Source organism: Castor canadensis, chromosome 2 (assembly GCF_047511655.1).
Source record: "Castor canadensis chromosome 2, mCasCan1.hap1v2, whole genome shotgun sequence".
In the NCBI taxonomy this organism is placed as follows: domain Eukaryota; kingdom Metazoa; phylum Chordata; class Mammalia; order Rodentia; family Castoridae; genus Castor; species Castor canadensis.
This window is the reverse complement of record NC_133387.1, coordinates 192,499,542-192,525,989: the sequence shown is the minus strand read 5'-3', so window position 1 is coordinate 192,525,989 and position 26,448 is coordinate 192,499,542. Positions and strand designations below refer to the sequence as shown.

Here is a 26,448-nt window from a genome sequence, read left to right as displayed (position 1 = left end):
AAAGGATGTGAGCCCATCCAGTTTGTACACACATGCAACAAACACATCAGGAACATCAGATAAAGCTTTAATAAGATAGTTAATTCTTTCTAAAGCAAAACAACTACAAAACCTATACTTTATCATTTTCACAAATCTACCTCTAAATGTAATTTTTTGGCGGTACTGGGATTTGAAGTCAGGGCCTATACCTTGAGCCACTCCACCAGCCCTTTTTCATGATAGTTTTTTTCAAGATAGGGTCTCTCGAACTATTTGCCCAGACTGGCCTCCAACAAAGATACTCCTGATCTCAGCTTCCTGGGTACTGAGGATTATAGGCATGAGCAACTGTGCCTGGCCAGCTAGAAATTTTTAATCAATACTGATAATACATGATTCAGGGATGTTCACTTTAAAAATTCTTTAAAAATGGCCACCTCACACAATCTACCTGGCCTACTATGAGATAGGTAGTAAATTACTGTACTGGCCTATAGGAGTTCTACAAAAATGAGATACAAAGGGCAAAGTGTGTTTTAAATTTAAAGTATATATTTAAAGCTGGGTGTGGTGGAGTGACACATGTCTAATTCCAGCACTTGGGAAGCTGAGGCAGGAAGAATGCAAGTTTGAGGTCAGCCTGGGCTGCAGAGGGAGACCCTATGTCAGGAAAAAAAAAATTCCTGTGCAAATAAAAGTATAGTTTTAGTTTAAACTGTCAAGGAGTTTTGAAATACAGGCATAGTTCTGTAGATATGCATTACTGAGTATTGAAAGCTAGCTGGCATATTGTCTTAGCTCAGTTGAAAATCAAGCATTCTGGAAATATAGTGACTATTTCTGTTTTTTCTCTTATGGCCATGATTCGTTTTTAATTTAGGATCACCTTGCTAATTCAAGTGATCATGCTGTTGACATGTCTTTAAAGACCATTTTTAAATATCAATGTCTAGGATAGAAAGGAACCATCAAAAATATCTCAGTGCCAGAAAATATTGGAGTAAGGAAATGAAGACTTGTCCCTTATTCTTGTTTTTACTTCAATATGAGGGCATCAGAACCACATGAGAAAGATCCCTAACAAAGCATCTCCATGAGGTCACTGATGACTTTTCTTGACAAATTCTGAAGCTTCTATGCCCATTTTTGTTCTACTTCTTGTATCATTGGTCGTAATCTCTTTTTAAATTATTTTCATCTACCAGAGATATAAAAAGTGGTTTCTCTTCTGATTCTTTTATCCTCTCTAAATGCATTTCCTCTTCACAGGAGTTGGTGTGATATGGCCTTAAATAGATAAGACTGAAGTATAGCCTTAATGACAGACTCTTGCCTCAGATGTACAAAAGAACAGCAAGTGACCCACACTGAAACCTTGCCTCTGAGAAGAAATCAAGAGAGAATGCTGCAAAGGAGAGTTAGGAAGATACTAAGATCTTCCAAGCTATAAGAGAAAGCATTGTGAAGAAAGATGATAGATTCTCAAATTATAGGTATTGCCTATCATTTTTCTTTGGAATAGCACTTTTCAAGGTGATATTGATAGGTGACATTTGAGAAAAGGGTTTCTTCCCTCTTTTTTTGGTGATACTGGGACTTCATGCTTGCTAGACAGATACTCTACTACTTGAGCCACTCCGTCAGCCTGAGAAAAAGGTTTCTTGAGCCAGTATTTCTGGAAGTGCTGTCATCATAGGACTTCTCACAGCTTCCCTCTCCACCCTCCTCCCAGAACCCCTGAAACCCAGGGCCTCTCGAATGCCAGCCAAGCACTCTACCACTGAGCTACATCCCTGGCCTTTGTTAGAGCTTTTAATTAATACACATTTTGAACCCTTGAGGGTTGAAGTAAGGAAATGTAGACTTCTCCCTTCTGGGTTCTGGGTTGCATTTTGCAACCCAGAGTCCTTTTACAGAGAGCATTTTGAAGTGCTGGTGTTCTACAAAGTACTTTAAAGAAAAAGTATAGTCAGTTCCTTAAATTGTCAGGATATATTTCAGGTCCTCTTTCAGCATCTTCTCTTACGATTCTCTGTTTTGCTTTTGCTGGAGCTTCTAGAGGATATTATCATCTTAAAAACTTGATTACTGTATTTTAGGAGGGATCTAGTAGGTCTTAAGGATCCCTTGATTTTTGCCTTCTCATTCACAATTTAAATTTTATCTAATCCCAGCTACTCAGAAGGCAGAGATTGCAGGATCATTGTCCAGGCCAGCCTAAGCAAAAGGGCTGGGGGTGTGACTCAAGTGATGAGGCCCTAACTGCAATCCCCAGTACCACCACCAAAAAAAAAAAAAAAGATTTATCTTCTTGCTGACTTGAAGATACTTGTCACAGTTTTACACAGATCATACAAATCATTAATACTTGTTTTAAGCACAGAACCTTCCAGTAAAAAGTACTAAGAAAGCTGGAAGGAAGATAAAGGTACAAATGGGTGAGTTCTCATGATTTTAGATTTTGTAGACTTAAAAGGGCTACAGAAGGGCTTGTGGATTAGGAATGCAAGAATTAATGAAGCAAGTAAGAGGTGAATTTTTTTTTTTTTTGATGGTACTTGGGTTTGAACTCAAGGCCTACACCTTGAGCTAGTCTGCCAGCCCCTTTTTTATGACAGGTTTTTTCGAGATAGGATCTCTTGAACTATTTGCCCAGACTGGCTTCGAACCTCAATCCTTTGATATCTGCCTCCTGAGTAGCTAGGATTATAGGCGTGAGCCACTGGTTCCCAGCAAGGTAAAATTTAAGCTGTACTGGGGTTTGAACTCAGGGCCTTGCACAAAAAAGATTTATTAAATAGATTTCAGACATTGAAAAGAGAATTAAATTGAAAAAGAGGGCTGGGAGTGTGGCTTAGTGGTAGAGTGTTTGCCTACCCTAGTTTCCATCCCCAGCACCCCCACACACACACACACACAAAAGTGGAAGAGAAAGTATGACTAATATTATAGCAGAAGATTACTGAAGGTGAGAAAAATTAATGAGAGATGAATTGAAAACAAAATCCAAGAAAATGAGGAGGAAAAGACACTGAAAGAAATTATGAAAATCAACATACTGTGTTTAACATTCTGGCCATTTTTGCAGCTAAGTAACCACAGAGGCAGGACTGGGAAGAAACAGAGAGATGATCTAATACAACAGTCTCATTTTCTAAATAATATAATTAATGTCCAGAGAGTGTGACTTACCCAAAGCATAATAGCTTTTTGGTAATTTGCACAAGAGCCCAGTTCTCTTATCCTTGTGTTCAGTGCTCTGTCTTTGATCCCAGACTTCTTGTTATGGTTGAAACAAGTTTTAATGGGGGCTGTGCAGTTTTTGTCCTGAAAAGTATTTCTGTTTGCAAGTAATCCAACTCCCCTATTGACTCAAAGTATCATCCACCCATGCCATTATCTCACAGCTCTACTCAGAAAACAAAAAGGAAGTAGCTTTACCCAACAGCAGAAGTGACTGATAAGTGACAGCATACCTATGGCTCACACCTATAATCCTAGCTACTAAGGAGGCTGAGATTAGGAGGATCACAGCTCAAGACCAGTCCAGGCAAATAGTTCTTGAGACGCTATCTCCAAAATATCTAGAGGAAAAATGGACTGGAGGTGTAGCTCAAGTAGCAGAACACCTGCTTTGCAAACATGAAGCCCTGAGTTCAAACCCTAGTTCCAACAGCAACAAAAATTCCATCTGTGCCCTCAGTGAACTGCACTGCTGAACTCAGTAATGAACCCTGACTCAGAAGTGGACAAACTTTAATGAAGTGTTTTGCCTCCTTAGATAAGGAGAGGAGTTACAGAGCAAATACTGGATATGGTATCTTAAAAGTACTGTGAAATAGCTTTCCAGTCCTTAAATGGAATCTTTTTTTTTTCCTGGAGAAGCTGAAATTAATCAGGATAGTAATTTATTCACGGAAATCCATACTTTTTGTTGTTGCTGCTTGTTTTGAGACAAGGTCTTGCTGTGTAGCCCAGGTTGGCTTCAAACTCATGTTCCTCCTGCCCCAGCCTCCCTAACGCTGGAATTACGGGCAGGTACCACCACTGACAGCTCCAATCCATCCTGTTACTAGGGATATACAAACAGTGTAGTCTCACAGTCAAGGTCCATTTTCTCTCTTTGTGCTGAATAGAATACAGGTGTCTGTTGTAACAGACACCAAAATATAGCAACTTAAATAATACAGTTTCATTTTTCTCTCCTATACCAATAGCCCAGAATGCACAGTTCTGGGTAATCAGATGGCTTTGCCTCCACCTCAGGGTTCTCCAACATTGCTATTTCTTCACAAGCAAGGAGAAGACCTGTGATCCCAGCACTCAGGAGGCTGAGACAGGGGGATCATAAGTTCAAGGCCAGCCTAGAGTACATAGCAAGACTCTCAAAAAGGAGAGGGGATGGCCAGGGGGAGGTGATAAACCTAGAGTAAGTGGCTTCTTCTTCAAGTAGACTCACCTCAGACTGCACACCTTACTTCTCAGATCCTCTTGATCCAAATTTAACGAACATGGCCACAAGAAATAACAAGCGAAGACAGTGTTAATTCTACATGGGTTGCTGTGTGCCAGCTAAAACTCTTGGAGTTCTATTACTAAAGAAAGACAGGAGAATAGATTTGGGGGGTGGGAGGGAACCAGTTAGAGGTTTTTCCTCACAAACTCATAGCAAAAATAGGTAATTAAAATAAAGGCTGGTAAGTACTAAAATAAGTGCCAGTGGCAGAACAGAGCAAAGAATTGTCCCCCATGAAGCATAAAATCCAGTTTCAAAAGATGTTTCCCAAAGAAGCTGATGCTTGAATGAAGGGACATGATGGATGTGTCATCAGTAAATTAAAAACGGTAGGAGACAGTCACAGGAGAAGTAGCTTCTCATGAAGGTAGCAGACTGAACACCTGTATCTACTTTAGCCTGTTTTCCTGAAACCTCACTAAAATGACAATAGTACTCTTTTAAACCACAACCCCCCCTCCCCTGCAACAAGGAGAGATTAACAATAAAATTTTGGAAGAGGTTGGTAAATGAATTAGCAGATTCAAGATAACTGATTTCTGGGGATGGATGTGTAGATTAGTGATAGACCTCATGCTTATCATGCATGAGGCTCTGGAGACAATCCTCAGCACTACCACAAAAAACAAAAACAAACAAACAAAAAAACTTCTAAATTAATGGTTGAAAAAAAGCCAAAACTCAGCCCAATATATACCATTGAATCCTCCAAAGACTCAGGAGACAGTGGCACCAGATACTTCTGCAAGTGAGAGTGCTAACAATAAGAATCATCAGTCACTCTGTTTAAGAAAGATTGGATCCTCCCATCCCCTCCCTGAATCCACACATCACATGACTTCTTCCCCCATGTTGGCTAAAAACTGGAAGTTGATTCTTTAAACAGAATCAAACAAAGTCTTTGAATGGAAGTTGGGGTCCCTTTTAAAAGAAATATGTGCATGGTGGCTGTGAAGTCTGGATAGCATTCTACCTTCTTTCCTTCTCTGCTCCCAAAATTCTGGCCATCACTCTTCAAACAGGATGCCTGTGATCCCAGCTGTTTGGGAGGTTGAAATGGGGAGGTTTGCAGTTCGAGGCCAGCTGGGGTTAATAGTTGGTAAGACTCCTCCAAAATAACTAGAACAAAATGGACTGGAGGTGTGGCTCAAGTGGTAGAGTTCTTGCTTTTCAAGTGTGAAGCCCTGAGTTCAAACCCTAATACCATTTGAAAAAAAAAAAAACCAAACAGGACTTTGATGAAGTCATTTCTGGAGACTCTGACCAGGCAAGAGGAAAGTCATAAGGACATCAACTAAATGATCCAGCCTGATCTTACAGTCAGGCCTTACATCTCAATGAGAGATTACAAGAAATACTAGGAAATCTGTAATGTGAAACCTTCAGACCAAAACAAACAGGAAGAAGCAACTGGAGAAACAAGAGAGAAGGGAATGTTTAAAAAGTAAACAAACAAAAACTTGTCTTTAATTTCCTCAGGGAAATAATAAGGGAAAAAATTGCAGTCGTATACAAGAAAGAGAATTCTTTAAAAAAAAAAAATTCTGAAAACAAAAGAGCTTCTCAAGGCACTTTTTTTTTTTTTTTATGTTGAGATTGGGTGTGGTGAAACAAGCCTGTGATCCCAGCACTTGGGAGGCTGAGGCAGGAATGTCATGAGTTCTAGGCCAGCCTAGGTTAATATAGTGAAACTCTTCCCAAAAAGAAAAGGAAAAAAAGTGGATAAAATCTCTCAAAAAGCAGGAGACAAGCTGGGAGCATGGCTCAAGTGGTAGATCACCTGCTTAACAAGTACAGGGCCCTGAGCTCAAACCCCAGCACTGTTAATGATGGGTGGTCTCCAAAGATCCTGGTCTCAAAAATCTCAGGTCCTTAGCATCCTGAACAAAGAATTGAGTGAAGACACACAGATTGCAAAGTAGCAACTGAGAGTATGAGAGAGTGAGTGAAAGCAGGAAAGTACACGCCCCTTGGAGGGGGGGTGGTCCAGTAAGGTGGCTCAAGAGCACCAGTGCCTTGGTTTAGATGAGTATTTATGCACTACAAGGGGTGAGTAAGGGAGGTGGGATTTGGGTGGTACTTGGGAGTGACTTTGGGTGATTGACAGATTGCACTCTGTTGTAATGAGATGCAGCCCGTATTCATTAGGCTATAATTAGAGGCTACTGTGTACATGCCCCAGTTTGGGTCCAGATGAAAATATTTCAAAAGGGGTTTCTTGGGGTGGTTCTGGGTGGAGCTAGATCACCTGTTTCCCCAAGGCCATTTTCCAGAAGGCCACCTGTTCCCCATGATCTGGATTGGGTACTTTCCCTGAATTTTGTGCCTCAGTACCACCAAAACAAGGGAAAAGGATTAGAAGACAAAACTTAGAAAATAGGGGGAAAAAAAGGATTTTCTTGAATAGAGAACTAGCCTAAAAGGTTCAGTACCCACAGACCAGTCATTCCATAGAAAAGAGGATAGGGCAATGGGTGGTGGCATCATCAGTGAATCAATAGTTTTCCAAAATTTAGGGAGCCAAGTTTTCAAAGTGAGAGGGCCCAGCACAATAGGTGGAAGTAGACACACACTAAGGCACATCATCCTAGCATTTCACAACACTGGGACCTCAGAGAAGTTTCTATAAACTTCCAGAAGAAAAGACAGGCCAAGGTGGGGAGGGGGGAGATGAGGAATCTGGCTCCAGATTAACCAAAAAACGTCAGTGGAAACTATAAGGCAATGTAGAAATGATTTCCAAATTCTGAGAGAATTCTGCATCATTGTACTGTGAGAGAAGAATAAATCAGACGTGCCAGATTTCCAAATACGAACTTGTGTACCTCTTTTACAAAACTGCTTGAAGACATGCTACACACAGAGGGTGGGAGTAGGGGGCAGAGAGTTGTAAAACGGAAGTAAAGAAGACACAGGATAGGGCTGGTAGAGTGGCTCAAGTGGTAGAGTGTCTGCCTAGCAAGCATGAGGCCCTGAGTTCAAGCCCCAGTACCACTAAAGAAGGAGAAGGCAAAGCAGACGTGAGGGGAGGTGCTGTCACATCTCCTGTGGGTACAGGGACAACCAGACCTAACTGTAGCAGAGCAGAAGGTAGTAGGAGAGACCTCAGGAAAATGAAACTGACAGAAAAAATAATGGAAATGAACTTCTTAAAAGAAGGACATTCGCAGAGTTTGAGAATGAATTATTGAGAACTACGTGGAAAATTTAGCAAAGGGGGGAAAAAAGAAATGGATGATGTGGTAGAGACTTCTTTCAGTGCTCACTCATCCGGAGCTTTTCTTCCGGACTTATGAAAGGGATATATTTCCCTGTCCTCTTACCCTCGGGCAGAAAGTTCTGGCCAGTGGATTTAGCATGTGATTTTAAAACGCAGCCCAAATTCTTTAACGTTCTTCCTTTTGAGAGGTAGATTGTTTGTTGCTTAGCATAACCTGGCCTATTTTAACTAATGTGCAAGATAATTAGCTCTAAGGAAAAGGAAAAGTTGTACAGGAAGGAAGACGAAGTCACAGTTTATTCCTGAGCTCAGCTTAACACAAATGCTGAAGAAATGACTTTCCTAACATTATAACAATAGTGGCAAGTCAGGGGAGGGGGAAGCAGGAGGATGCATGGTAAGTACAAAAAACACAAACTTAAAAGAAAGAAGGAAAAGAAACCCATCTATTCAATTGGCTTAAAAATAAACGTTGACTAATTTTAGAGATGAGTGAAGTAAGAAACGGATAAACATCAGTTGTAAATTCCAGGATAAGGAGAGATACAGGAAACCATATGAAGCAAAAAGCATGAAAGAGAAAGCCATTTGGAAGCAGACAGTAGTCATGGAACGTTGGGAGAATTATAACCTGAGAAAACGAATCTTCTAGTTATGGTAGATCATCTAATAATGCCCTGAGGTATATGAAAAATAAAGGATCTTGGGAATCTGGGCATTATTGTTCGGCAAAAGTTATCAGCAAGTTGCTGGGCACCAGTGGCTCATGTCTGTAATCCTAGCTACTTGGGAGGCTCAAATCAGGAGGACTGCAGATTGAGGCCAGCCCAGACAAATAGTTCAGGAGATCCTAACTTCAAAATAACCAGAGAAAAATAGACTGGAGTGACTGAAGTGGTAGAGTGCCTGCTATGCAAGTACAAAGCTCTGAGTTCAAACTCAAGTCCCACAAATAATAATATTAATAATAATCATAATAATAATAAACTAAAAGATACCAGAAAGCACTGGGAGAGTGCTGAAATCTTTTGTTTATTTATTTTTCTTTTCCACATTTTTATTAGCATAGGTTAATTGTACAATGTGGAAGGTAGAGGGTTTCATTGTTGTATTTGTCTTTTTTTTTTTTTTGAGGTATTGGGGTTTGAACTCAGGGTTTTGCACTTGCTAGACAGGCACTCTACCACTTGAACCATACCTCTAGACCTCATTGTGATATTCCATACATGCATTCAACATTCTTTGATCGTAGTCACCGCACTGTTAGTCTTTCTAATTCCCCCTCCCCTCCTTCTGAAGTCTTGTGTATGTTTTGGTACCATAACAAATAGAAAATAAAGCATTCTTTCATTATCAACTTGAAGATAATTAGTGAAGCTAGAAAAAATTCTCATTAATTTCCAGATAAACTAATTTGATTTTCACACATAACATGTCTACATTCCAAAATGCATCAAAAAGTATAATTTTAAATTTTTTGTTTGTTTGGGGTTTTTTGGGTCATACTGGGGTTTGAAATCAGGGCCTCATGCTTGCGAGGCAGCCACTCTGCCACTTGATCCATTCTGCCAGTCTTTAAATTTGAATATAGTAGTTCTTTAGAAAATGTGGATGTTGTAGAGTGGTTGCCTAGCAAGAACAAGGCACTGAGTTCAAAAACCAGTACCTCAAAAATAAATAAATAAAAATTAAAAAATTAAAAAATAAAACAAAAACCAGTACCTCTAAACAAGCAAACAGATTACACTGGAGATACCTCATCCCTGTTGCACCCCCCAAAAAATGCAGACAAAAGCCCTTGTTCTCTTGGAGGTTTTTATTTTTTTTCCCTAGTGGGGAGAATTGGGCTATAATCAAATAAGCTGGGGAAATGATATAGGATGTCAGAATGTGTTAGTTGCTACAAAGAATAATAGCACATAAAAAATGAGTCAAAGGCTGAGCTTAATGCTTTGCCTCTGTGATCTCAGCTACAGGGTTGGCGGGTGGTGGGGGGAAGCCAACCCAACAGATATGGGAAGATTGAGGTTCAAGGTCAGCTTGGACAAAAGATTTAGAAGACCCCCTTCTCAAAGACAAGCTGGATGTGGCGGCACACACCTGTTGTCCCATGTACTCAGGATACTCCAGAGGTAGAGCTAGGAGGATCAAGGTTCAAGGCTGTTCCCCAACAAAAGCAGAAGCTTCTACCTGAAAATTAAACTGAAAGCAAAAGAGCTGGAGGTGTGGCTCAAGTGGAAGAGCACCTGCCTAGCAAGCACAAGGCCATGAGTTCAAATTCCAGTACCTCCAAGAAAAAAAAAAGTTGAATGCTGGGAATGATAAACAGGCATCACTGTGGAAAAGTGATGATCGGTTACAAAAGGGAAACAAATGGTGACCACAAGGAAATTGGTTCACATATTCAAAGGGACAACATGGTCCATTAGGTCTAGTCAGTGTTCAAGAGAGCCCACACACTTGATTTTTGATGGAAAGACCCTGGAATTATACTGACAAAAAGAATTGCAATGTTGCTTGCATGGTTGAAGAAAGAGTATCCTAACATGCTAAGTTAAAAGGGTCAGGTTTCAGAATCCTAGGCAGGAGCAAGGACTGTTAGGCAGTAATAACACAGTGAGTGGCGAGACTCATGTTTCAATCTCTTGAAGTCAGCCCAAAGAGTCAGCATTACAAAGCAAGAGGAGCGGGTAAATAACTCATCAGCATAGTTGCTACTCCCAGAAGAGCCATGGTGAAAAAGAGCCACTCACGAGGCTAATGCATTTGTAGGACATTCGATGATACAGCCTTTGGCATCAAAGTACTTCTGCCCTCTAGATGCCTATTACAATTGGAAAAGAAGGGCATTTACATGATGGAACATCTGGTTCATTTCACCTGAGGCAGCAACTGCTCAATATTTTGTTGTTTTTTAAAGAATTTTATGCATATCCAACAAAACTCATAATAATGATAACATATAAGATCTATAAAACTGTGCCACTTACATTTAAAATTTTATGTATAAGTAACTGCTGTAAATAATCTTGACCATTGCAGGGCCTATGGAATTTTGTCCTTGTGACAATAGCATCTTGTTTTCAAAGCTTTCCAAGAAATGAAGTGACTGTTTGAGGTCTCATTTGCATTTTTTAGAACCTGAGTAATTTTTGCCATTTGTGTCAAAAAGATTCCAGATTCCTCCTGGCATCTCATTCACACTTGATTTCATTAATTGTATATTAAGTACTTCTTTGTAAGTGTAAGTAAACTCTGGTGCTGTTAGCTAATTACTTGTCTATATATTATTTCAGGAAAAAATTAAAGGGGACAATTAAACATCTAACACTTTTTACATAAACAAGGAGACCATTTTTTTCTTTTATTCCCAAATATATGCATGTTTTTTTTTTGTTTTGTTTTTTTTTTTTTTGTGGTACTGGGGAGTGAACTCAGGGCCTCATGCATGCAAGGCAAACACTAAACCACTAAGCTATATCCCCAGCATATGCATGTTGTAAGTTTAAATTTTGTAGACAAATAGATTTTTAAAAAATTCAGCCATTAAAAAAAGGGGATCTTGTCATACACTACAGCATGGATGTACCTTGAGGACATTATGCTAAGTGAAATACACCAGACAGAAAGAGATTTATAAAATGATTCCACTTACATGAGGTCTCTAAATATTCAGACTCACAGGAGGAGAAAGTAGAATGGAGATTCTCAAACTGTGGGGGAGGGGCCTGTGGAGAGTTGCTGGTCAAAGGGTACAGAGTTCTAGTCATGCAAGAGGAGAAATTTCTAGAGGTCTGCCATACAGCATTGTGTTTATAGTTAACAATACTGTGCTGTACACACAAATCTTTTATGTCTGGATCTGAGCTATCCCACACAGGCTCATATATCAGGACCTTGGTTGCCAGCTGATGGTTTCTTGAGAAGTCATTGGATCCTGAAGGCTCTGATCTGATCACTGGACTAATCCCTGATGGATTCAAAATACTATGGTATTACTGGGAGGTGGGGCCTCATGGGAGGGTGGGGGGCATAGGACACTGGGGGTATGCCCTGAAAATGTGTACCTTATGCCTAGCCCCTCCTGTCTCTGCATCCTGGATGCCATAAGTGAGCAGCTGTGTTCCACTACACCCTCTCTGCCATGATGCTTTGCCTCCCCACAGGTCCCAGCAATGGGGTCACATGACCATGGACTGAAATCTCTGAAACTGGGAGCCAAAATGAATCTTTCCTCCTCTTAAGTTGTTTTTCTCAGGTATTTGTCGCAGCAGCAAAGAATCTGATGAACACAAGAGGATAACTCTCATGCTATGTGTTTTTACCACAATTTTTCAGTATTCACTTTTTTTGGGGGGTGTGGTACTGGGAGTTTGAATTCAGGGCCTCACACTTGCTAGGCAGGCACTCTACTTCTTGAGCCACTCCACCAGTTCCACAATTTTTTATTAAATTTATTTTTTGCTGATACCTAAAACATAAAAATTGTACTTATGCTTTGCACGCTTCTGAGGTTGGTGGTTACTATACTTTTATAGGCTGTATCATTAGAGTTTATGCATTTCTACATGTTTAATTTATTCATTGTCATCCAATACCGATAGCCTCATAGCAACTCAGTGACCTTGCTGTGACTGACCTACAATAGATCTAATATTAGAGAGCTTCTCTCTCTCTCTCTCTCTCTCTCTCTCTCCCTATATATATATATATATATATATATATATAAATTGCACAAGAGGATTATATTGTGATATTTTCAAATGTCTTTGATCAAATCCACCCCCTCCATTCAGCTTTCCTTTTCTGAACTGCTGTTATCTCCTCCCCTCAAATTTTCTTGCTCTCTCTGCCATTTCTGTCTCCCCACAGCTGTAGACACGACTCTGACCAAATCAACCATCAGTCGCTAAGAAAGTCACTGTATTGAAAGTTATGAAATATGGCCTTGAATTGTACCATTTGTTCCCATACAAAGTTTATGCTTACTCTGTCACTAAGTCCTTGGATGCTAGCAACAAAACCAACTTGAAGACCTTCAGCAAAAATGAAAGTTAGCAGAATCATGTTTGAGGAACAGAAACTCATAGGAAACTGAGGAACAGGCTTGGGATAAACCAGAAGGTCTCATGAGCTCCAAGCAGCAAGAACCACAGGAAGCTTGTGGCCCCATGATGCTGTTACCCATTTTCTGCCTGCTCACCCATGCCATAAGAAGTCCCAAATGGTCATTTGGCAGCCTCAGCTCCCCATTCAGTAGAAGCATCACAGTGTTCTCTAGTGAAAGCGTTTCTGCCTTGAATGCTAAAACCTTTAAATCAGCAAAATCCAGAGTCACAGGGATTAGAAGCAACAAAAAACATAGTGACTCACTAAGTGCAATTGGGGAGCACCATCACCCTTCTTTCACCCTTTGCTTCCCATACCACAACTTCTGTTTGAGGGAAAACACCACTTAGTACATCGCCCTCTAGTTTAGAATGTATGCATCCTGAAGGATCATGTCAAAATCTTTCAAGGTATCATCTCCTGGACATAGACATAACTAAATCCTAATGACCCATTCCACATATTACAAGGTCAGATGTCTTCAGATGTGACATGGTAGGATTGACGAACCCCTTGACATTGGCCCTTTTCCCTATGTCTGCCACTTTCTCTAGTTGGTAGCAGTGTGTAGAATGTCATGACTGTGTATAAGGCATTCCATAAATTTGTGGATGGTGTTACCAATACTGCCTGATTCCAGATTAAATACTTCACAGTATGAACCTAACACTACCCCCTGTCCTCACACCCCATGAGTATCAAGAGTATCAATCTGCTAGGAGTAAACACTGACAGTCCAGGCCAGCCTAGGTAGCAGGAAGTCTCTGGAGCCTAGGCACGACTTCCAACTCTGACTACTTTGAGTTGAAACTGGAGTAAACATACTGACTGGTAACTACAGGACAGGACGTTTTCTGTTGAGTATTAAAGGCCTCTTCAGAGAGGGCCCTTGTGGTGAGCATTCACATAAGGCACAAGTGTTTATCTCTCAGCGCGCCTTTCCCTCAAACCTCCTGAGGACCAGTTCTCTAATCATTTCTTCCAGCACAGCAGCCTTTGTGTGTTGGTGTGGCTCTTTAGCTATGTCTCGCCATCTCTTCCTCTGGAAAAAGTGGATAGTGAGCTGTACACTAGAAGTCCACAAATGGAAACATCTTCCTAGACCACCAATGTTGAAGTTCACTTAGGGTGGAATGACTGATACTAACATATAGTTTAGAACCATTTGGAAGGCAGGCTTGAATTTTTTTCCTCTTTAACTCTAGGGAAATCAGATAAGGGCATGGGTTCAGAGGGTGGTGTGGATATTTGCTTGCTGGCTATGTGAGCCTTGTCACTCCAGGTCTACTCAGGTCCCTACTCCTGCATATACACATGCCTTCTGCCTGGTGATGAAATCAGAGAACACGCAGATCATGGTGAGCACCAGGCTGCACAGTCATTTGGTAAATTGATATCTAGGTATGTAGTCTTTACCAAAGCCAGGTTATAAGCCAAGAACTGTCTTTCAAAAGTATAATAGCCTTTGATAAAAAGCATGCTTTTACTCCAGCTGTCTGTCCTGTAATTGCTTAGTGGAGGCGTCCCTGGGACATGGACATCCCAGTCTGCCATAGGCACTTTAGGCCAGTACCATTAGATTTGCTGGCCCATGGCCCAACTTTGCCAAGTGGCAAAGTTGCTTTTATTCTAGCTTAGACCAACCAAGGGAACTACTCTTGCTTTCAGCCCAATTAAAGATAGTAGGCTTTTGGGTCTCCCACCTAATGGATCATAGAAGCACATTATACCATGTAAGTTTCCTCTAAAATTCAAAAGGACCAACCAAGTACTATGAATCTTTCTTTTGATAATGTACTACAACATGTATTGTTTGAGTTCATCAGTATGCTCTTGACTAAAGGACCCCTTCCCCAAGAAATTTCACAGAGGTTTCTGGCTACTGTGTTTTCATAAGGTGTATCTTCAGAGTTCGTGTGTTTCTAAATGCTCAATTTATTCATCCACCTCCAATACTGATGTGCTACTAGCAACTCGGTGACCATGGATTAAGGACACAGGATCACACTACTAACAGATCTAATATCAGAAAGCTTCCCTTTTTTGAACTGTTATTATCTTTTCCCTCTAATTTTCTTTCCTTTTTTTTTCTGGTGATCCTGGGGTTTGAACTCAGTGCCTCACACTTGCCAGGCAGGCACTCCACCAACCCTTTTTTGTGTTGGGTATTTTTAAGATAGGGTCTTGAAAACTATTTGCCCAGACTGCCTTCGAACCATGATCCTCCTGATCTCTGCTTCCTGAATGGCTAGGATTACAGGTGTGAGCCACAGGTGCCTGGCTCCTCAGATTTTCTTACTTTTTCTTTTCTATTTCCTCAACAGCTGTGTACATGACTTACCAAGTCAGCCACTCATTTATTCACTAAGCTGTATTGAGGACTGGGGAAAGGGGGATAAGAAAGAGTAACAGACGGGGTGAATATGATCAAAGTATATTATATATATGTATGGAACTATCACAGTGAAATCCCTCCACGTTGTACAGTAAATAAGTGCTAATAAAAAAATGTAGGGAAGAGATCCACCAGTAGATGGCAGTGTGTCCTTCTCATCCAAAAAGGGACACACACACACACACACACACACACACACACACACACACACACACACGAAATGCATTGAGCGTTCACTATGTACCAAGCACTTGAAAAACACTGGACATGGCCAGGCATGGTGGCAAATGCTGTAATCCTGGCTACTTGGGAGGCAGATAGAAGGATCACAGTTTGAGGCTGGTGGCGATGGGGAGGGGTGTTAGTGAGATCCTATCTCAAAGACAAGCCAGTGTGGTGGTGTGGTCCTGTAGTCTCAGTTACTCAGAAGGTGGAGATAGGAGGATTGCGTTTTGAGGCCAGCCTGGGCAAGAATAGGAGACCCAATCTGAAAAACTAAAACAAAAAGGGCTGGGGGTGTGGCTCAAGAGGCCCTGAGTTCAAACCCCAGTACTGCAACAAGAACAAAAAGTCCTGATACCTCATGTCTGTCACATTTAACAAGACAGCAGCATGGATCCAGAAAGTGTAAAGGAGGAAGAAAGAGGGCTGTGTGAGACCACTGACCTGAACACAGTGAGCTTGTGCACTGACCCGAAAAACAAGATTCTTACCAGACCAACAGCCATTTTCCCAGTCCACTTTTGTGTGGAGAAAAAAGTTGAGTGGCCATTCCCTTTCTTCCCATGGGAGAAGTCTGAATGTGAGGAAGGAGATGTTCTTCCTCATACTAGCAGCGTTCCCTTGCAGTTTGAGTGCCCACTTGGGATTGGTTATAATTAGTTCACAGTGACACCAGTCTGCCTGTTGGGTGAAACATTCAGCTGTGTGCTAGACTCATCCAGACATAGTTTTCCCAGATGAATATGACAGAGGGAGAAGGGCTTGGGAATTGAGCTATTTCTAGAAAGGAATTACAGTGATGTCTCTTAGCCCCTAAGCTATGGAAGAAGACAAAGACAGATAAGAATTAATGGATAGAAAGTGATAGAGTTAGTGGGTTACATTACTTCTTTTTTTTTTTTTTGTCAGTACTAGGGTTTGAACTCAGGGCTTACACCTTCAGCCACTCCACCAGCCCTTTTTTCGTGATGGGTTTTTTTGAGATAGGGTCTCAAAAACTATTTGCCCAGGCTGGCTTCGAACTTCGATCCTCTTGATCTCTGCCTACTGAGTAGCTAGGATTACAGGCCTGAGCCACTAGTGCTCTGCTTCAGTGGATTACAAATGTTGATGAAATTAAAGAATTATTAGAGTAAAATGTGCTAGCCAGCAGTGAGATTTTAATTGAAATCTCAATCAAAATTGGATAAATTTCCAGTTTTGGAGGGAGGGAATGTTTCTGCTGATGAAAAAGAAGTGGGCAAGAGAGGAGGAATGGAGGAGTAAGGTAAGTTCACTCAAGATGAGGAAGTCAAGAAATGTGACTTTGGACAGCTCATACAAGTGGTTGTTGAAATATGAAAGCGGAAAGACAGAAATTGAGATACAAAGAAAAACAAAGTGCAAAAATCTTAAGTACGTGGAGAATGACCAAGAAGTTGGTACATGGTAGAGCCAGGTAGCATAAGCTTCAGAGGGCAGGAGACGTGTTGTTGTAACAGCAGCAGTTGGAGGGAATAACTCTCTGGAAGGTGCACTGGGAAGAAGAAGCCAATTACTCCCAACCTACAGAGTGAGTGACACTGGAAGCAAGTATCAATTAATGCAAGGAGGGGGAGAAAGCCTTCTGAGAGGAAGCTGTTCCTCTGGAAATGGAGTAAGATGTGCTGTTGGTGAAGCCTTGAAAGTATAAAAGAACCATCAAGTTTCTTTTATACCAATACCAGGGGTTAGGGATATAGCTCAATGGTAGAGTGTATGCTTAGTTTGTGAGGCCTTTGGGTTCCATCCCAGCACAACAACAACAAAATGAAAATAGATCTGATCCCTGTTCTCCATAACTCACCTTCCCCAGCATACACTGTATCTAAGAGGTGCTGTATTCCCTTTGCCACTTTTGCCAAAGGCACCCTTAATTCCTCTGTAACACATGTGAGACTGGAATCCATTTTTTTATTTCTCTGTCCTTTTTTACTTCCCTTCTCTTCTTCTCTTCCCAATGTCCCTTTTCCTAATTTTTTTCTTTAAATTGTGTTCATTCAGTGACACTCTCAAAGCCCAGAAGGAAACTGATACAAAGTAACACGTGCAAGATATTGTCACCGATAAAGAATAATAATTCTTTGGTTCAAATTCTTTATGGGAAGCACTCCATAGCTAACTTTTAGGGTGTGTTCCCTACCTCCTCATAATGCCTTCACGAACTTCCGGAGACCTGATGGAGGAAGCGCCAGAGAGAGATGGATGCTCCCTCATTTCATTACATCTGTAAAGTCTGCCTTTCAAGTTCAAGTTTTCCATCCAGAGGCCTGCTTCTTCTACCAAATGATTGACATCAGGGATGCCCAATTACTTTAGGGAAAACCATACTCGTAGGACAACTATAGCTGAATCTGAACGCCAACAGAATTCTAAACCTAATAACCAGACCCACGCAGAGATCCTGGAGGTTAAGTTACTATGTCAAAAATGACAGTGTCAGGCTGGGTTGTAACGCAGTGATAGAACGCTTGCCTAGCATACATGAGACCCTGAGTTCAATCCCAGCACCAAAAAAAGAAGAGACAAAAAAAATGACAGTGTCGTATTAAAATCTTTTATTCCAACTAATTATTAATAAGGATTGTTTTATACAGTGTTTTACATACATTCTGCTATAGTTTTATTCTGTGGGGTGATTTGCCAACTGTATTCCAAATGTGTTTTCAAAATTAAATACACGGTACTAGAAAGCATGGTATTTCCAACAGTGTAAGACCTGCCTCTGTGTAATACACAAGCATTTCAACATTGAGTTTTCAACCACAAAAGGAATGTTTTTTAAAATTTATACTAGTGGTGAATTAAATGGGGGAGGGAAGTTATATAGACTGTTGTGAATAAATTAAAGCATTCAGTCTAATAACATAACCTTAATTAGGTTTCTCTTATGACACTGCACAGCTGCCTAAATTCATACATATAAAGATGTGTGGCAAAACAATAGCAAATTAATTATCTCTCAAAACTAAAGAAAAACAACAACTTAATTAAACCACATTATTCATAACCTGCCAATATGGTGGGAGATTTTTGCTATCAGTTTTTGTACAGTTCTGTAGTGCTCAAGGAAAAAAATGCTTTGTGGGGGAAGGAGAATGGCTGAGGGGGTAAATTCAAGCGTGGTACACTTGATGTATTGTAAGAACTTTTTGTAAATGCCACAATGTACCCCAGCACCACAATAAAAAAAGAAAAAATATTTTAATGGTCACTTGGGATTCTGTTAGGAATTTTGAGGAGAAATAGAGGACAAGTTATTTGTAGTATTGGGTCACTGAATGCAGCTGTGGCTTCAGTAATGAGGACAGTGCAGGTGTGTGAGAGGTGGAGCGTAGGAGAGTGCCAGACAACTCTCTAGCTCTCCGCAATGACCTTGGTGCCTCAAGCAAGTAGGCAGGTGTGCTTGGTATGTAGCATGGGCAACTTAGAAACTGACACAGTTTCTGGCTCATACAGCACGTAGCACTTTCCCTCTCCAATCTGATTATAATTAATCCAGTATGACATTTAAGGACATCTGTCATTTACCAGGCAATATGATTGTTAGATACATATGCATACCATTTTCGACTCTCAAGGAGCCTTAAATTAAGCAGGAGACATGCTAGCAAATCCAATCAGCGCATTATAAAATTTGATGTAATAATAATAGCAGCAGGTCAACATCCAATGAATTACAATAGAAAGAAGTACCTAAGAGAGAGCAGGGAAAGCTTCTCAGATATGATTCTTGAGCTGACTATTGAAGAGAAATAGGAGTTTTCTAGACAGGAAAAGAGTAGAAGACATTCCAGGTAGAAAAAACATAAGAGCCAGGCGCTGGTGGCTCATGCCTGTAATCCTAGCTACTCAGGAGGTGGAGATCAGGAGGATCACGATTCAAAGCCACCTCAGGCAAATAGTTCATGAGACCCTATCTCAAAAACACCCTTCACAAAAATAGGGCTGGTAGAGTGGCTCAAGATGTAGGCTCTGAATTCAAACCCCAGTACCAAAAAAAAAAAAAAAGTAAGGGCAAGAAACATAAAACAGTATGGTTTATGGTAAACAGTATGTTTACCTTGTCTCATGATTCAGCCGGGAAACATGGCACAATTGTGATTTTGCTGAAAAGAGTTTAAGAAAGTGACTATTTCCAGAGGTGTCAAGGTCAAGAGCAGCACCAAAATATGGTGAAGTGTTCAGGCTTAGCAACAGTGGTAAGCCATTATCCACCTGACTGGGGGGAAGAGGAAAAAGAATGGAATTATCAAAACCTGGTGACAGCCGTGGAGAGGAACTACTCAACAGGAACTTTGACTAAAAGGAGAGGAAGGTAATTTCTGTCAAACCACAGGCTGGCAGGGACTAAGGAAGGGATAGCTACCCTGACTTCTGTTTCCTCTAGTCTCCAGCCAGGAACCCTCATTGGCCGATCCCCACTGCAAGCCAGAGAGCCAGGGAATTTGGAAAGCTTTCTGTAAAAAACAGCTTCCTGAGACCTGGAGAAGAGTGGAGACTAGATTTTGAAGGACAAACAGAATTATTAGCACATCTCAGACTCATATCCCAGATCCAAACAACCTCCTGTTTCTTGAATGAGTATGGCACAGGACTACACCTGTAACTAATACTGGAACAAGTCTGCTGTCTTAGTCAGTACAAATATAGAATAGGGTTGTTAAACAGCAGAAATTTATCCCAGTTTTGGAGACTTGAGATGCTTTTGCTTTCATCAAAAGCATTGGTGGAGGGGGAGACACACAGCATTCAGTCCATAACACTGCTGTTGTTTTAGACTTACAGGAGGGGCTCCCTGAATTACATGACAAAGAAAGTCTTACGATCTGATTTGTTACGCAACTTCTATCCTTATCTAATTATTCTAGCAGATTCTTAAAAACAAAACAAGTACCTACAAGACACCGTAAGGTGGCATACCGTGTAATTGCTTATTTATCTACAAAGAACTACTTTCGCGTTCTGTCAGTGTTTGAAACGGGCATGGATGTTAGTCTCGTAGAATATTTTTGTTTATTTAAGACACTTCATGTTTGAGTTATAAATTCTAGTTAAATCATATTAAGGTACCTTCAAATTTGATTGTGGTGCTACATTATTTGAAGGACCAGAAAATAACATGTTGTCCTTACACATCCTTTTTTGTCTTTATTTTTCAGATCAATAACTCGATCTTATTACCGCAACTCAGTTGGTGGATTTTTAGTATTTGACATTACTAATCGACAATCTTTTGAACACGTGAAAGATTGGCTAGAAGAAGCAAAAATGCACGTACAGCCATTTCAGATTGTATTTCTACTGGTGGGACATAAATGTGATTTAGCTTCACAACGCCAGGTTACGAAGGAAGAAGCCGAAAAACTGTCAGCAGACTGTGGAATGAAGTATATAGAAACCTCAGCAAAAGATGCTACAAATGTGGAGGAATCCTTCACAATCTTGACAAGAGACATCTATGAACTGATTAAAAAGGGAGAGATTTGTATTCAGGATGGCTGGGAAGGGGTTAAAAGTGGTTTTGTTCCAAATACTGTTCATTCTTCTGAAGAGGCAGTAAAGCCCAGGAAAGAGTGCTTCTGCTGATTTCAAATATACCAAAGAACCAAGAAAAGCGACCTGAGTGTCATCTCTGAATAAATAGCAACATTAACGGCAGAATGATGCAATGAGAACATTTAAGGTTGTGGACCCGCACTGACACTGTTTTGTAAGCCATTTGATTCAGAGCACTCTGCTTACTTGCTGTCCTGCCAGATTGGGTTTTTTGCTAAATTATCAGGCAAAGCAGACAACTTTTCTTGAAACTCCAATAGCTGCATAATTACCTCCATTCTTACATTGCTAGCATATAGCTGACCTCAGTGTCCAGCTTATTCATTTTTCTGGGCTGGGGGTATGGCTCAAGTGGTAGAACATCTACCTAGCAAATGCAAGGCGCTGAGTTCAAACCCCAGTACTGCCATAAAAAAACAAAGATTACTCATTTTTCTTGACAGTTCAAAATAGATTTTTTTATACACATACAATCTAATTGGAAAGATTTTATCAGGAGTTACATTCTCTTGAGTTACTTAATATTGAATAGTAAAGTGCATTTAAAAGTACACTGTTCACTTGCACAGTAAACAAACTCAGAAGTATTGCCTAAGATTAAAAACATCAGTTGAAGATGCCAGGTTTAACCTTCTCAGAAATACTTACCCTTTGTTACTTTTGTCTGAACATAAGAAAATAAGTTTTATAATCATTTTTTGTTCACTGATTTATTGCTCTTGAAATTTTTATGTTTTATAAGAGATATAAGGAGTCAAAATATTTTAAGCAAATATTTGTAACAACAGAATAAGGAACGCTCAGTAGCAAATGTTTTGATGTTATACTGTCTGAATTTAGGCAAGGAAAATAAAATTTATTTATCTATTGACATTTTCAAAGAAAAAAATGCAATTTACCTTGAACTATTGTCAAAATTATCAATATAGATAAAGAATGTTTTTAGTAATAGCATTTTTTCCAAGTAAATTTCCAAACTTTTCCATTTCCAATATAAAAAGTATGGAAAAGATTTTTCTGGACAAGGAAAATGAGTTAGATGCTTGATGTATTTAGCATTCAAATTTCTATAATCTCATCAGTACAAGGGAAGATAGAACAACCATTTAAGGGAATAAAATGACTTTCAAGTCTCCTACTTTTTAACTCATTGATTGAACTCTCCTGAAAGGAACGTTTTGATCACAATGTCAAATGTTTTATAACATACATGTCTGTTCTGTTCTGTAAACTGTTCCTAATCACAAAGAGTACCCAATGAAACTGCTGTTTTGGAATCTTAAGATTTTTTACTGTTAAATGATAGTTACTTTGTTTGAAAACCAAAGTGGCATAGTATAAAGAACACTCAATGAGAAATCAGAAAACTTGGTTCTAAGCTTGTCTTTTCTCCACCAGTATTTGAACATAAGGAAGTCACTTGATCTCTTAAAGTATCACTTTCCCCATCTGTAAAATGAGGCTAGTAACCTCATTTATTGAGTTTCACAGAATTATTTTGAGAATCAAGTGAATCATGTTCAATACAGAAAGCATACAAATGTGAAGCTGATATCAGCTGCTCATAGGCACACCATGATATTTACAATGGATGAGAATTTTGTTTTCTTGTGTTCTTTCCTTTCGTTCCTGTGCAGAGGGAGCAACAGAAGGTTCATGTTTTTGTGAACTGGGGGACTCTTGGTGGTTACTGTTCTCTGCCCTTTTACCCTGAACCACTATTTCTCAAAGCAGAAATGATAGCAAAAAAGTCCCTGGAGAATTAACCCAATCAAAAAGTCAAGTTTGAATGTGTTTTTTGTGCATCTTTGAAGTAGATATTTACTTGTATTTTCAAATACTTGTACATTTTCTAGGTTCATGTATTTTTAATAGTGCTTATGAAGAGAAGAATATAAATTATAGTATCACTATAAAAGTTTTGAATACTTATATTGTCAACACCTTTTTATATCCTTAGGCTAATTTCACATGAGTGAATTCAAACTGTAATTGACCAGATAAGAAAATTCTTGTCCCCCAAAATGTGAAGTAGTCTACTTTTACTGTCACAATTTTAAGTGTTCTATGACAATCTTCCACCAGTCCAAAATGGCATAGCCTCAAATTATGAATATCTAACAATAATTTGAAGTACAGTCACCTGTGCCTACTTGTAAAATGAAATAACTGAACTATAAAGTGTGATTTAACTTTCAGTGGTCACCTTTCATAATTCTAATGCTGAGTGAAGACTAATGTTTGGGCTGAAGGTTATGTTCAACATTTAGAACGTAGTTAAGGAACCAGAAGAAACGAATGTGAAGGCAGAAAAAACTTGATACTTGCATGAGCAGAAGCAAGCCTAGAGCTCGGATCTCCTAAGGCCTTGATTACCGTGCTCTGGAGTGTTTGTATGTGCACCGGTGCCTGCGGATGTGCACAGCTGAAGCGTGTGAAAGAAAGGGGAGATACTATCTGAGTGGACAAAATACCAAAATTAGGCTAAATCATTTTTATGTCATAGAGGAGCTGTCTGTGGTAAGACAATAGCACAGTGAGTGATGATTACAAATATCTAAGTTCTTAGACAAGATTGCCAAACATCTGTGTACCCTTACCCAGGTATCTTTATCCATTTGCATATACAAAATGACTGACCTATTTGTATGCATCACTTTAGAGAATATGAATAATAATGCCAAAATAGTAAAAATATTTGCTACAGGCAAAACATTTGGGGTTTTTTTGTTTTGTTTTGTTTTGTTTTAACCTTTTTTTTTCATTATTATTGTCACTTGGGGTACATTGTGATATTTGGAAACAGGCAAAACATTTTGGCCAACTTTCTTAGAACCCAGATCTGCTTGCTTTTATGTTAAAATTACTCCACTTAATTCTCTAATTACATGAGAATGTATTTTAAAAGAATTTAAAATTAACTCCATTTAAAATTTACATGATTTAAATTTATTTAAATTTAAAAAAATAAACTGATGAATTCTGTAGCTAGGTACCAAATATTTTAAGTCAGTGTAGTTTTTAAAAACAAATGAAAAACTGTTCAATTTATAATAAACTTGCCCTTGACAGAAATTCCTCATATTGAGCTACATTAATACTTTCAGTGTAAGTAGTGATGGGTTGGCTCACTAAATGATAAACTTAAACCAAAATGTTTAAGTAATCGCAATGGTTTTTAATGTGGCCTTTATACCCATAATAGTAGCAAGCAAAATTTCTTGAGCTGGAAACTTGAGAGTTTAGATCTCTAAAAGCCTAAAACACTCCATGATTTTTTTTTTGTGGCAACCAAAACAGTCTTTTATATTATTATATTAGAACAAAATCGGTTTTTTTAATCAACTTCACATCATTAAAAAACTGAATCTGTGATTTTATTCACTTTCAGTGAATTTCACTCTCACTTTAACAGTATTTTTTGTCTGTTTTTATATTGCCTTTGGTTCAACAGAGAAAAAGCTTCCATTAGCTTCAAAGTGTGTGTTTGAACAGTGAGTGCCCTTAAGGTCTGATGCAGTGAGGACCAGTAAGACTGAAGACCCATTTAATAAGCTTACCCATTGGCTTTCCACCAACTGCCTGGAAAATTTTAGCTTGGAAATGCAAAGGAAACACAATTTTTAGGGGGGGAAATCAAAGACTTTAACTCTTTACAGTTAGATCCTTTGTATTAAAATACTAGAATAGGTTCCCAACCAGAAGCTAACTCTTAGAAATTGCATAGCTGATAAATAGCCATTTCTGCTTCAAAATCTTTCCAGATCTCAGTATTTTCACCAGTCTTTCCTAAGCCACCAGTCTTCACCTGATCTTGAAATAAAGAACAAGTTCTTCTCTTCAACCTGAGTGAAGTGCCGCATGACCTGATATTTCTGTAATGTTAATAATTGATGCAAGTGGACACTAGTGATGAGCTGCGACAATCTATATCAACCATTACATAATCTAGTTCCCTTACTGCACATAGTCGTGGTAGAAAGTAAATAAAAAGAACTTTTCGATATATTTAAAATTAGTTTGCCTTGTTATCTCACTGGGTAAATAAATTTTTTGTCTTTTTGAAAATAGTGCCTACCACACTGTCTTACCTATGTGACATTTTGTGACTACTGATTGGTGGTTATTATGTTGAGTTAATCCTATTAAATGTGAGTTCCACATACTTGATTTCAATTTATACATTTCATGGAGGAATAAACATGTTTTGCTATCATCATCTCCTGGCATTTATTTTTTCAGAATGACAGTCAGTGGAAGTAAGGTATGATTTTAAACTTCTTGGTGTGTGTTACTAATATCGCTTGATTTTAAATGAGATTGTCACAGGATTATTACATTTTTTATCTTTGGCAATCTATCTTGAGTTATGTTTTTAAAACAGAAGTGACTGTTTATTATTTAACTATTAACTGCAATTTGTGTGTATAAGTGTATTCACAAGTGAAAGTATAAATAATCAACTTGAGATTTGCATATCCATATATATTTAAAACATTAGATCATGGTGGTGTACAGGACAGATCCCCAGAATTAAAGATTAAATTTGTCAAACAATGAATATAGCAAAATATGAACCACAAAAAAGATGAAGTCTGTAGTCTGTAATCTATCATCAGTTCAGGCCAGAGTTTTGCACAGTTATGAAAACAATAGATTTTCAGAGTTTTTTGGATTTCAGAATTGCAGAAAGAAGTCATGCCCACATACTGTACCTTAGAGATATTTTTAAATCTTTTTCTCTGCTTGGTTCATCTTTGTCATGCTTTGGTCTTGCACTTTTTTAATTGAGGTGTTAAAGCATACAGGAAATTTGTATACCTCTACATACAAGCAGTCACATAAATAGAATGTTTTACCACAGTGGTTGGCATATGGTAGGCACTTGACGTTTATCAAGTGCCTTTTATTTTGTTTTATTTTTAGCATTATTAGAGCCACCAAGTTGTGAAGAAGAGCATTTTGTGGTGGTGATGGTTTGGTGGAAATGGAGGTTTGAACTCAGTGCTTCATGCTTGCAAAACAGGTGCTCTACCGCTTGACCCACATCAAAAAGCCATTTTACTTCTCCATAGTTGGGCAGAAACATATTGATAATGACTGTGTCTTGCTAGTTTATTTTAAATGGTCATGACTCTTTGATTTTTTTTTGGCCAAATTTTTCTAGATTTTATTAAAACTATATATTTTTAAAGAACCCCAGACAGAGTAGACACAGTAAAACCATAAATATCACCCATATAAAATCATACAAAGTTGTTTAGGAATATATATATAGGACATAAAGTAGTACTCTTTGCTCCTGTTTCCTGCATGGGGAGCAGGAAATGTTCCTCCCTTTTTTTGCCATTTCTCCCCACTTTTAATCTGTTACTATGCTAACTTCCTTTCCTAATAAACTTTACTATTACTTTTACTATTAAAAAA

General features: G+C 39.1%; 2 protein-coding genes across 2 annotated transcripts in view; both read left to right on the top strand.

The window, feature by feature from the left end:
- Positions 1-25,240, top strand: part of Rab39a (RAB39A, member RAS oncogene family) — a 30,915-nt gene extending 5,675 nt beyond the window's left edge. Inside the window, exon 2 of the mRNA XM_020154591.2 lies at positions 20,625-25,240. Within this exon, the coding sequence (XP_020010180.1) occupies positions 20,625-21,051 (427 nt within the window). The 3' untranslated portion in view covers positions 21,052-25,240. The remainder of the gene's footprint in view (positions 1-20,624) is intronic.
- LOC109690945 (serine-protein kinase ATM) overlaps positions 667-26,448 on the top strand; it is a 340,952-nt gene continuing 315,170 nt past the window's right edge. The window contains exon 1 of the mRNA XM_074066789.1: positions 667-679. The gene's annotated coding sequence lies outside the window, so the exon portion shown is untranslated. The remainder of the gene's footprint in view (positions 680-26,448) is intronic.